This window comes from Hirundo rustica, chromosome 11, assembly GCF_015227805.2.
Source record: "Hirundo rustica isolate bHirRus1 chromosome 11, bHirRus1.pri.v3, whole genome shotgun sequence".
Classification (NCBI taxonomy): Eukaryota; Metazoa; Chordata; class Aves; order Passeriformes; family Hirundinidae; genus Hirundo; species Hirundo rustica.
This window is the reverse complement of record NC_053460.1, coordinates 8,897,820-8,910,661: the sequence shown is the minus strand read 5'-3', so window position 1 is coordinate 8,910,661 and position 12,842 is coordinate 8,897,820. Positions and strand designations below refer to the sequence as shown.

The following is a 12,842-nucleotide window of genomic DNA, read 5'->3' as shown; positions in this document are numbered from 1 at the left end:
ATTAAAGTCATGGGGGCTGAAAGTGGAAGCGTGGAGACATTTGCAAGGTGCCAGGCAGTAGGGAGGTCTGGGGACAGACGTGAACACGCTGTGCTCTCAGAGCAGTCCCCTCTCCCACACCCCTGTGCCTCTGCAAGCTTCCCAAGAGGCACGTCCTGGGAGCTCTGCTGGGACACTCACAGCTCCCTTTCTGTTCACAGGTACCCTGTTGGATCCTGAAGGATTATATGATGAAGAAGTGTGCACCCCAGATAACCTACAGAAGTATGCAATTCCTAAGATTTCCACATGTTTTAGTTGTGTAAAATGCAAGTTCATTGCCTGCTGTTTAACTTTTCAAATGTTCAGACTGAGAGGTATTTGATAGACTGAAAACAAAACAAATAATCATATTTTTACCCAGGGGTGTTTGGGGAAGAGGATAAAAGGGGCAGGAAAACAGGTTGGTTCTCTAAGTCAGTTAGTTGGGTAACTGAATTACCCATTCATTGCAGTAGTCAGTACCCCTTAAAACACCAGCTCAAAAATACAGAGAGGAATTAAACTGCACATCAGACAGAACTAGGAATATGGCTAAGGATCTTCCAGTGATACTAGTGCAGCATCACCTCTAAAGAGTGTCTGAGATTGAGAAACAGGTGTCTTTGCTTTGAGCTAGGGGAATTACGAGAAATAAAAGAAAATCTTAATTAGCAGAAGTCCTAAGATAAATTTCTTGAATACCTGTTTGTTAAACAACATGCCAGCAGAGAGAAATTAATAAGCTTTGTACATTTTAGAGCAGCACTTAATGAATGTGGCAATCCTTTTGTCACCTTCCCTACGATGAAGGCGAGTTTACTGTGCTAAATAAATACCTTAGCCTCATTACACACTATAAAAGATGTTCTAACTATGCATTACTAAAATATACTTCAGAGGTAAAATTATTTAAACTAAGAAGTCAGTCCAGCTGTTTCTGCTGACACTCATAATGGAAGTGGTGCCTTATAGGATGTTGATGTAATTACTCACCAAGCACAGTGCACTTTATGGCATAGATGGACACTTGGTTGAATGCATTGAGTGAGGCCACACCCTGAAGTTTTATTTCAGTTTTGAACAAAGAAATTGAATTCTAGACATCAGGTTTGGCTTTAGTTTACATCCAAAATAAAATTTTTTTACAGTGAATCCTGCTTTGCACATTTGAGAGATTACAAAATTTCCAGACATTTCTATTCACATGTTAAAAACATAACTTTAATACATGTGAAAGGGATTTCTGGAAAGCAAAAATAAGGTAATTTGGCCCTACAATCAAATTTGTTAATGCAAATCTGTATGTGGGTGTAACATTACATTTTATGCTTTCAAGAGCAAAAAACCCAAAACACCAAAACAAAACCTAACCCCCTTCATCCCCTAAGAAAACCAAAACCAAACCAAAACCAAACCAACAAAAGAAACAAAACCCAAACAAACCCTGTGTTTTAAAGTGGCCTTTTCAGCCAATGTGTCACAAAATTCCTGTTGGGCTATTATGTTTTATTCCCTGAAGGATTACTTGTGTTCAGCAACCACGTTCCACTGACAAATACATGACTAAATAGGGAGCCATCCAATAATCAATAACAAATGAAGAATACTACCTCTGCCACCTCTGGGTGTGCACTGATGAAATAACCCCTGTGGGGCTGTAATTTCCCCAGGCTCTCTCCGCAGGAGTGCATCCTCTGGAGGTGCTCCTGTGTTGGAGAAGCCGTGGTGTCCAAGGGAGGCCAAGGGAGCCTGTGCTGCTGCCTCTGCAAAGGACAGGCAAACAGGGAATGTGCAAAGAACTTCAGGGAAATTTAAAGCAATTAATGGAATCTGGGCTTTAAAGACATGTAAAAGTTAAATAGCACAGTGGCTGAGGGGCACTATCTAGCTAACAAATATTGTTCTTATACACAGCAAAGCAGGGTACCTCCTAGAATTGATCCATTCTCAATTTTTTCAATAATAAACCTTGATAAAGCTTTACAGACATTTAAATTGGCAATATCAGCTATCCAGGGAATTATTTCTTCATCAGCACTCTTCTCTGGTTTATAAATAAAATTAAGTATTCCACATTACTAAAATAAATAGGCCATAAAAGCAGCAGAACAACTCCTTCTTAAGCATCTCTTTTGTGTTAAGCACAGTACGTAAAACATTGGGCTAGAACAACAGACTTGGTACAAATAATGAGAAAGTAATTTATAATTATCAAACAGTTAATTAGCTAGATGCCACAGTCCTGGAAGCCACACAAGCTTCTGCTCAGAAAGGCTTCAGGAAATGCACACAAATAATCCCATCTCACAGAGATGACTGTCATCTTTAAATTAAGCACTGGAATAAAGCCATTTTTACCTCTGAACCCTGACCAGAGGCAGGCCTAGGAGAGCACATTCCAGCATAGCTAAGAAAAAATTTAAATGCAATTTTTTTCAATCTCCTCTGCTGGACAGGGGCTCACAACTCTGGGCCAAAGGCTTCAACAGCAGTGAGAAAAGTCTTCCTTAGCTCAGGTGCTTCTGGCCAGGATGAGAGATGGTCCCTCGAGGTTTGGGATGAGGGAATTTTGCTTTATGGCTCCCTTCCAGTCACTGCTCTCGGTGCTCCTTGGCTCGCTGCAGCTGGGTCAGCACCACACAACCAACAACAGAGGGATGGGGCTTTCCCCCTCCAGCTCTGGGGGGTTTGGGACTAAAGCCCTGGCAGGGAAAAACAAAGTTCCAGTTATTTTATTCTCCCTTTCTTCATATCCTATGAACCACGACAGTTATTCTGATCAAACTGAGGTTTAGTTGTGCAACTCAGCCATGATTAGAAACATTCCCTCGGGTTGTCAGCATTTAAGTGGCAGCACAGCAGAGCCAGCTGTCCTGTGCTTGTGTCAACTCCCTGGAGAGACAAACAGCAAACCCCTGTGCACAGAGAGGTGCAAGTGCTCAGCAGCAGCACATGCATGCACATTTACAATTTGCTTCCCTCACGTATTTGAAATTAATATTTCCCTTCCATGAGCACCTGGGCAGTTTAAGTGAATACCCAGCACTCACAGACTTTTTAAAAGACAACTAAAGCTGAAACAAATTCATGTTTTAAATTAATGCAAATAAGATTTTTTGCAGTATTGCTGCAGAGCTAATCAGCAGTTTCTTCTATTTTATTACTTAATTAGCTTCACTAAATATAAATACAAATTTTGAAAGAGGTCAATACCATCAAAGGACTTGCTTCCTTGAACCTAGAAAAAACAATCTAAGGAAGTGAATAATTTGCAAGAGCTCTTTGGAGAATCAAAATAGGGTGCAGACAATAAGCTAATTTAATGTGAGTTATTATCAAAACAAAGCAACACATAAAAGAAAGTTTACTTTCATAAACTGATTACAATAAGCTCTAAGAACCTTCAATGCCTTCTTAAGTCCAAAGGTGGGTTAAGAAAAGTTCTGACCAAATGACTACATGATCAGAGTTTTGTGACTGTTACCTGCTGCAGCGCACACAAAGTGCACCTCAAATGGATCAATTGACCCAAACTTAGAGGTTATAACACTACTGAGACCTAATCAACTGTAGCCAGTGCTGGGTCCCCTCTGCCACCATTCAGGTCCTTCCAAAACCCCAAAATATGACAAAGCAACCATCTGAATCTCACACATTAAAACCTATCACAAGTGCTTGTCCCTTGTTTTTCCTCCTTTATGTGCTCTCACATGTATGCATTAAAAAAATTCTTGAACCCAGCTCCATAAAACCCATCCAAGTCAAGTCTTAAAACCTACAGGTAATGTTTAAGCACCCAAAATAAGTATTTAAATGGGAAGGCAGCATCTTATTTCCTTGAACACAGGATTGGTACCTAGAAAAGCAATTCTCAGTTTTGTGTGCTTCTGGATGTGGCCTTGGGCTGGGTGATCTCCTTGCAAGGCAGGGGCAGTGCTAACACACCTCCTGAGTAACTCCTCCATGTGAAGGAGTTTGCAGTGCCATGTCCAGGAATCAAGTAAATTAAGCTGTCATTTCTAGTGAAGGAAGAGCTTGGTAATCTGATGCTGAAACTTGCTCAAGAGCAGCCACCATGTGCCCAGATGTGTGTTCCTGCAAACCAATCCTCACTCACACCCTGTCTGTAAAGCTGGATGCTGTAATTTCAGGAGCTGGTCTGATCAGAATGGAGAGGTTTGTATCAAAGCGCTCAGGTTTGTACTAAAGCAATCCAGGAAACAACTTCCTCCTCTGCCAGTTTCAGCAACACTGGCAATCAGCAGAGGGGCTCTGAGCTGCCTTACAGTACTGACAGCAGCTTCCCCTCTCAGTGTTTGCTCTCCTGGCTTCAAGGGAGCTCCAGCACAGCACCAGGGATACCAAGAGCAGGCTTTAAGAGCACTGTCAGCAGTTAGAGCAGCCTCATACTGGAAATCCCACAGGGAGAAAGATGTGCTTTACAGTTTTAACAGTCCTTTGGGACTGGGATTATCCTTATCAGGGATTTGGAGAGAACCTTGGGTAATGTGTAAACGGCCACGATGAGCAAACGTTTAAACATTAAACTTGCTTTGTTTGGTTTTTTTAATGAACTAGGGTGCTGGAAAGTGAAGAAGGGAGGAAAGGATACTTAGTCTATCCCACCAGCAAGAATCACAGTTCCAGTCAGAAGGGGAGGAAGGCATCACTGAAGGGAAACGGGAGGAGGATTGACTATATGCTCTATACAGAAGAAGGTCTCTACCTGGAATGGAAAGTGGTGAGTTTTACAGTTGCCAAAAAGGCTGTAACTTGCACAACACACTCCTCTACTCCTGGGAGGACCCGCTGCTTTGCTATTTCCCACTTCTGCATGCAGGTACCATGTTTGTAAAGCTACTACAAAGTTGAGTTTGAGGATTCCAGCAGCAGCACTGGTAGGTGTACTGCTCTTCTAAAGCAACCAACCAACCAACCTTGATTTCACTCCTTTTAAGCTTTTGCCTAACTGTTTTGTCTGATGCTTTTCCTATGCCTGCAGTCTGAATATTTTTTAATCTTTTCAAGTGTCTGGATGTTCCTCTATGCCTATATAAACCTTATATATAATATAAATTTATATATAAGGTGTGTGTATATATATATAAGGTATATATATAAAAGGTGTGAGTGTATCTATATAAAAGGTTTATATATATATATAAATATATATTATATAAATATATAAAATATAAAAAATATATAAAGTTACAACTTTGCAATACGTAGCTGATATAAGCTACCCAGAGGGAGAACTTGTAGGGCGCAGTCTGCTTGCTGGTGTAGGGCCTTGCCTTGTACAGAGTTCCATGATGAGAACAAGGAACCCCTTCACATCTATTTGCCATACCCTGCACGTGGATCACCTCCTGCAGCACTGTAGATGAGACTGTCTGGAACAACATAGATGTTACTGTGAATGGAAAGAAAAGGTGCAAGAGATTTCATCCAGACCAGCTCAGCTGCGTGCTGCCAGCGGCTCACCTCACCCTCTGCAGCACACTGCCATGCCCTGAGCGGCAGCTGCCCATCAGCCCAGCCAACCCAGGCTGGTCCCACACCACTGTAATACACTAAGGTAGTTCAAAGAGGCTGAGTTCTGATGTGTGGAATGACAGACGGGTTTTTCAGCTCCTTACCTTACTTTTGTCCTCCTTCTGCAGGAAGTGGAAGAGTTCAGCTTTATTACCCAGTTGGCAGGCCTGACAGACCACCTACCAGTAGCAATGCGTCTCATGGTGTCTACGGGAGAGGATGATCCTTAAAGCCGACCAGGTCTGAGAGATTAGAAGAGGGAAACGTGAATGATATTTCAAAAATATCAGAGGATAAGAATGAACTATTCTGGTGCCACGTTAGGAACGATGACCAGACCTGACCTGGGCTACTCCCAGAAAGTACCAACAATGTGGATCTAAAAAGGGAAGAAATGGAAGGGGCTGTGGCCAAAAGCCACTGTCACAAGTGGCTCAGGCAACAAGGCAGGCCTGTACTACAATGCTTTCACTGTGGACCGAACGGAACCAAGATGGAAGTCCTAATTCCTTCTGAACCAGTGCCATTCTTACTAAAACATGTTTTTATACTAATATATAGCACAATTTAGTTTGTACTTAGTCTGTGAGTTAGTGCCGCTCAATGGTTTTTTGCATCATTTCTTTGTCTAACTACGAAGCTGCAGCTTTTCCTCTTTCTTTAGCCTGTGACAGTTGTAGTTCGTGCTTGCAGCAGCCGCATGCGCCCGCACTGCATGCACCGGAGAGAAACCGGGCAGAGAAACCTGGCAACGGCAGCAGGGAAGGGAGGGCACAAACCAGGCCTGGCCGAAGGGGACTGGAAACCCTTCTGGCAGTGCAGGTACACCTTAAACCAAACAACTCTCTTCAATTTGCAGACCAGTATCTTCCTGTCTGATTTAAGGATAATTAAAAGGTTTGGAATTGAGACTTTGGGAACACAGTTCCACCCTTAGTCCAGCTGTGTTCCCAATGAAATTATGAACTGTTTTGTCTGAACGATGACTCCAGAATCAGGCCTTCAGCTTTCTAAATGCAACTTATTCCCTTAAGAAGAAATAGTTTCCCTGTAATGTCTTTTCTTTCCCATGTGTGGGACAGTTCTGAATTATGGTATGGGATATGTATGTTACAGTAGAGTGAATAGATTCCTGTAGTACCATTGGTAACACCAGAGCCAACATTCTGCCTTAGCTAGAAAGGGTAAGTGGGAAATGAATTGTAAAATGCATGCTAGATATAGAGTAAAAATAAACATAAGTGACATTTTTGGGGGGGTGGGGAAGGTGTAGAACGGTGTATGATTGATAAGGCAGAATAACCTGACAATTTTCTAAAGGAATCAGTACACTTAAAGGGGAAGTGGAACACGGCCAGCAGGAGAGTAGAGAATAGAACTGTGACTCTTGGCCTTTAGGTAACTGCTTCCCAGGAACAGAGGCTGTTTTGATGTCTGTGAGACATGATTCTCCATTTGGTATACACTCATAGACTTGAATGGGGGTCTTGCCATCTGATTCATTGGTTCTTTCCACTAAAGCTCTTCAAATGTGGGGCTCCCCTCTGCCATCTTGTCCCCATGACCTGACCTACCCAGCCTCTGTAACATTAACAAAAATAATGAAAAACTGAGAATCAGGTCCATAATGAAACTTGGCATTTTTTTAGGGATTTAATTTCAGAGGATTTGTGTTGTTGGGAGAACATAGAGACCCCTTCTGTTTTAACCATTACTTAGTTCCTTCTCCCTATCTCCTGTTCAACTTTTGTGTTATTTCCTCTTGTATTACAAATTCCCTGTGTTAAGCAGAGTTAACCCAATATCAGACGTACTCCATTTAATAACCTGTTTTAGTTACGCTGCCCACAAACTCCTGAGGACGCTCTTGTTTTGGTTTAGTTTACACCTGCTGTGAATCAGCTTGAGCTAAATCAGAATAGATCTAAAATAGGAATCTCCGTCTGCACAGCCTCTGGTACTTGCTTAGTTAGCTACAGTAAACAACAGAGCTTGTACTTAGATCTGATTTTGCAAACGGCGAAACTCGTAATAGTCATGAGAGTACAGGACTATCAGTATTGGCTAATTCCAAGGAGGCAGCAAGGCCACTGCTCACCCTCTCCCGCTGCACCTGGTCTTGACACATCTTACGCCTCGTTGTCCAGTCCCAGGGTTCCTTCAGCAGAGACTGCCTCTTAAAAGTGTACTGTGCCAAACCGTGGGGAAGTCTGAAGTGTAACCCGTGGGGACTCAAAAATGGAACCAGACTCAGTTCCCCTTTTTATAAAATTAGGAATTCAAGTTTACAGAATCAGAGACTTTAGTGTACTACCCCAGTGCACCACCAGTTTCCCACTTTGTATGTCTGTCTTTATACAGAGGGTGCACATACGTGCAATGTGTTTTTCGGGTTTCTTATCGCTCGACTCAATTCAGAAAAACTTGTACCCAAATCAATGCTTTTTAATCCTGTTTTCTACCTTGCTTGTATTTTATTAATCTTTTCTAAAAAACCCAAACAGTACCAGTAGCAATTTGTGTGCTGTCCAGCAGCTATTTCTCAGTAGTAAGACTAACTACAAGGTACGGTATTTTTAATAGTTTTCCTAACGATGTAAATTACGATTTGATATCAATTTCACCAAGTATCAGTTGCAGGAGCTGAATTTGACACTGTGTGGGATACAAACATAAAACTACTGCCAAACAATGTTACATTATTTACAGTAAAACTAACAGTCTAAATTACTTTAAAATTTGTTCTGTGGCTTCGTGCTGACTGAAAAGTCAGTCACTTTGATCAACTTTTTGAGATACGCCGAAAAAAAGGGTTTTTCAAATTTGAAGTAAACCGTTTTAGATTTTGATGTTCCTAGTTCCTCAGTGCTCAAGAACTGGCTAGCTGTAAAATATTCTCTTACACAATACACATACATTTAACCAGTGTAAGTAGCTCTTTCTAATTTACTGTCTTAGGGATGTGACTTTGCAAGGGAGTGATGCTGGGAGGTTCAGCACGGTGGCACCACTGTACAGATGCTCCTTGGTTTTTTGCATTGATCCTGTGCCTTCTGATGCCTCGGCAATGCTTGCAGGGGTCAGAGAGTGTCTGTAGCAGTGAGCTTCCCCTTCTAGGACAGGGACCTTCAGGAGAAAAAAGAGTTTTGCCTACACCACTCCAGCCACCACAGTTCCATCCAAGAGCCCACAGACTCCACTCAGACAATGCCTGTACTGGCACGATCTCAATCATCACAGGCCTTAGGCAGACACTATACAATAGAATATTTGCATTAAAAAAAAAAAAAGGGTGGGCGGGGCTGGGGTGAAGAGAACACACCCAGGACATCAAACCCTGCAAAGGTTTTTCAGATGTCAATCCTACTTTGCTTATGGATAGCATGACCCAATTTATAAGTAGAATTTTATATATAAGAAATCAAGTTAAGCTTACTCTACTATGCTTATCCCCCTTTGTACTGGGATTTCAGGCATCTTCAAGCAGTGAGTGGTAAGACTATGCTTGGTTTATTACCTGCCTCTCACCAGGGATGCTGGAGATGAAGTGTCGTCTTTTTACAAAAGCTAGATGACATCTTCTGTTTCTCTCCTTCAGCTCGCATCTTACAACAGCACTTGCAGAACAAGTGAACAAAAGGCCCAAAGAGGACAGCTGAAAACCAAGCATTTCCAGAGATTTGAAGGTGTCAGGTCCTGACAAAGTTGGTAACTTTAGATTACTTCAAAAATGCACCCTAGAGATGGATCCACTGAGCACCAGGGAGGTAACCCCAGCCCCATTTGACTCATTCCAGTGCCCAGTTTTATTCCATCCCAACCTGGACACTTGGCAGAAGCTGCCTAAAGCAAACAGAAACTACCAGAGCCTGGCTCCAGGAGAAGCCTGCAGCCTGAGAAGTTTTGTCCTGCTGGCTGCAGAAGGAGTTTATCTGCTTTGTGCCAGCATCATGAGAAAGTTTTATCCCAGAAACACTCTCAGTTAGTCTGGCTAGACCTTCAGGCCTATTTGTTGGGTAAGACAGTAAGATTTAAGGAATGTTCAATTCCAAATAGGATTTTTTTTTTTAATGGCCTTTGTTTGGTGGTGCAGATGAGGCCGATCTGATGGTCCCCAGTTTGGTGTGTGAGCTACCCTGGATCACACAGCAGCACAGCAGTGTCAGCACATATCATCAGCTCAGAAATGAAGCAGTTTTGCCTCCTCCTGGCACTACAGGATGAGGACAGAAATACAATTGAAGCACTTTGAAAACCTCCCAATTTTATCCATTATGAGGGTCAAATTGTTACTGAAGGTCTCACTTTTCCATGCCATTTTGTTTTAAATATAATCTTAATGCTTTTAAAGACTTGTATTATTGCTGAGGTTTAGAAGTCCTGTAATAAGAATAACCTTTTTTTATTTCAATGATTTTTCGGTATTGTATCCTTCTGGAACCTAATGTTTTTATATGGTAAGCACACACCTTCTGACATTTTGTTATAAATGTATTTAAAAAAAAAAAAGGAAAAATTTAAATATTTTCATTGGTTTCTTTACCTGCAAGAAAACCACAATCACAGACCTGATAAAAACAAGGTATTTTAAACAATATGGAGGGGTTTTTGTCTTTTATTGGTGCTGAAAGGAATAACTGGTTGATGCAAACAAGATAATAAAATTTCAAGGCTCAAATGATTCTGCGCAGTCGCTTTCTCTGGTTTTGTGATGTGGAGTCTTGTAGAGTCTGGTGTCACCAAGAGAGATCTGACTCCAAATCACAGTCTGGTGGGTGGGTCAAGTACAGCTCACTGTGCTACACCTGTTCTAGTGAACTTGCAGAAAATACAGGATGAAAGAACTGAGTCCTTTTAACTCCCCCTCCAGTGCCCAAAGAGCCCCTGCACAGAGCAGTTTTCCAGGTGTGCAGCCTTCCTGCAGAGCATTCCCCGTGCAACTCACACCAAGTCCCTGCCTTAAGGACAAGGCTCTGCACTGGAGCCTGGCCCCAGACTGCAGAACAAGCAGGATGCACAGCTGGGCACCACAACACTGATCTGGCCCCTGAGCTCAGGGAGAGCAGGTTTTTATCTCTGTGCTGTCCGGTCAAAGATAAAAAACACACATCACACCCCATGTACAATTGCTGATTTAACAGAACAATGTCAAGAGAAAATCCATTTAACTGGTTTAGTCTTCCTGAACAGTCCTGTAAAAGCCAGTAGGGAACCCCTCCTTGAAGAATTTATTTTTTCCACAAGCAGAAAGGATAAAATCAGTGGAATGAAAATGGGTAAGAAAAAGGACAGTGCACAGGTTTCTTATCGTTGCCTCAGGAAGGTGCCACCCCATCCTGTGAGACAGGACATTAGAGATGGATTTCTGCAGCTTTCTCCATTGCTGCACAAGTGATTTTTGTCTGCATTCTGACGCTACCACTGCATTATACTTAGACTTGATTTTCCAGTGGTAGATTCCTAGACTGCCTCTCTTGCAATACCTGACCTATTTTCCCATTGCTGCAGTTGGTTATTATGTGAGCAGCTCATGAGTGGGTTCCCTTCTATGAAGTGCTAAGGAACTACAAGTTAAAAACACAGTAATTTCTTGGATATTTGCATATTGCAGACAGTTATAAGAACAAGTATAGAAAACTGCAGCTCCTTCCTGCTCCCTGTGCCAGGAGTTGCAGTGCAGCTCATGATGAACCTGTGCCTACAGCTGCCTGTGGGTCAGCACTGTAACAGCACTGCCATCTGCCTCTTTGGCTGTTTTACAGACTCTCTTGGCAAAGCACAGTTATTAATACACAAACCTCCCAATCCCACTGAAATTCCTGCTCAGAATGCTGCTGAAACCATTATTCTTGTAGCCCTTTGACTATTTAATACTTTGGTGTAGCAATTCTTGTTGCAGCAAATTGAAGTGGCTCGTCTACATTTTCATGACCTTTCAGAAGATTATTCCAGATTTCCCATCTACCACTCCTAAATCTGTATCCCCATTTTCTTCCATGCTTTCCCTGACATTTAGGGAAGCCTCCAAGAAGCTACTTGTGAAATCAGTGTGTGGGGCTTGCTAGGAATACTGGAAGGAGAACAACAATCCCATTTCTCATATTTTACATAATGGTAGATTGAACCACTGCTCCTTACAACCATTAAATGTGGATGGGAAGATATATGCATTAATTGAAGGAAAGATTAGAAGAAAATGGGAGGAGGAAAAAAAAATCTGAGAATAGTTACAGAAAAAGATGGAATCTCAATCAACACTTAACTCAGGATGTATATTCCTCCTCCCTAAATGTCCTCAAACCCTTTCCTGAGTCTGATAAACATTTCATACTACTGAAGATCCCATGAGCTGCTGGAGTTGTGCTCAACCACTGACGCCTACCCTGTGGTACCAAGAATCACATCTGAATGGAAAACTAATCAGAAAAAGAGATTAACTATAATAGAAAAATGCTACAGCTTTCTTGTGTGCTTTAAAGGATGAGATAACTGAATATAACCACAGAATAAAGGGGCATTTTCTACATGGTCCTATTAACACACATCCTATTAACAGCTTTCAGCTGGCTCCCCTGTCTGTAAATGGTGGAATTCCTAGAAAACAGCACCTGCTTACTCTGCCCCCTGGAAGTGTCCCTAAGCTGATGCTTCACCTTCTGCTCTTCCCACAGGAGCATCTCATCAACTCACAGTGCCCACCACTGCCAAACCTTCTCTTCTCCTTTTTTAAGTAAACCTTTGATGTCTCCAAAGCCAAACCCAGCAGAACAACTTCAAAGTGCTTCAAGTGCCACAGTATTTGGTAGCCAGGTGTGTCAGAATATCCTTTGTAAACACCACAACAGAAGCCCAGAGCTCCACACAGCTTTCACAGTTACACTACAGCTGATACACCAGGCTTTGTGCCAAGCTCTGCTAAAGCTCCTCAAGACAGCAGTTTGTGTCCAAAGCAACCAAAAGCCTTCAAAGTCCCATTCCTATCTGCAAATGATTTGACCCTTCCAAATCCCAGCAACAAGATGCGTCAGCGTGCTGAGCTCAATAGAGACCTTAATGTGATCCTGAATGCTGGGCTGTCATTAGGACAGGAATATTGGGAATATTGATATCCCTGACCGCTTTCCACCCAGCTAAAATGGAATTTGCCTCACAGATACACACATTAAACACTGTATTAGCTACTAACTGATATAAATCCTTCTGCCTTAATAAGCCCAAATGGAGGACGGTGGCCAAGACACTGCAGTGTCAGAGCAGGGAGCCAGAGCTGCCTGCAAAGGACAGAG

The 12,842-nt window shown here is 42.2% G+C and overlaps 1 protein-coding gene and 1 long non-coding RNA gene across 6 annotated transcripts in view; one reads left to right on the top strand and one right to left on the bottom strand.

The window, feature by feature from the left end:
* Nucleotides 1-10,234, top strand: part of SMPD3 (sphingomyelin phosphodiesterase 3) — a 102,996-nt gene extending 92,762 nt beyond the window's left edge. For all 5 annotated transcript variants that reach the window (XM_040075065.1, XM_040075062.1, XM_040075066.1 and 2 more), the window contains 3 exons: nt 201-264; nt 4,600-4,762; nt 5,685-10,234. In XM_040075065.1, the coding sequence (XP_039930999.1) occupies nt 201-264; nt 4,600-4,762; nt 5,685-5,786 (329 nt within the window). In that variant the 3' untranslated portion in view covers nt 5,787-10,234. The remainder of the gene's footprint in view (nt 1-200; nt 265-4,599; nt 4,763-5,684) is intronic.
* On the bottom strand, nt 1,090-9,213 carry LOC120757607 (uncharacterized). The gene is made up of 3 exons (XR_005702596.2): nt 9,074-9,213; nt 5,661-5,798; nt 1,090-2,723 (listed from the first exon to the last, which is right to left on the bottom strand). It is a non-coding gene; the product is annotated as an uncharacterized LOC120757607 (long non-coding RNA).
* Nucleotides 10,235-12,842: the final 2,608 nt, after the last annotated feature.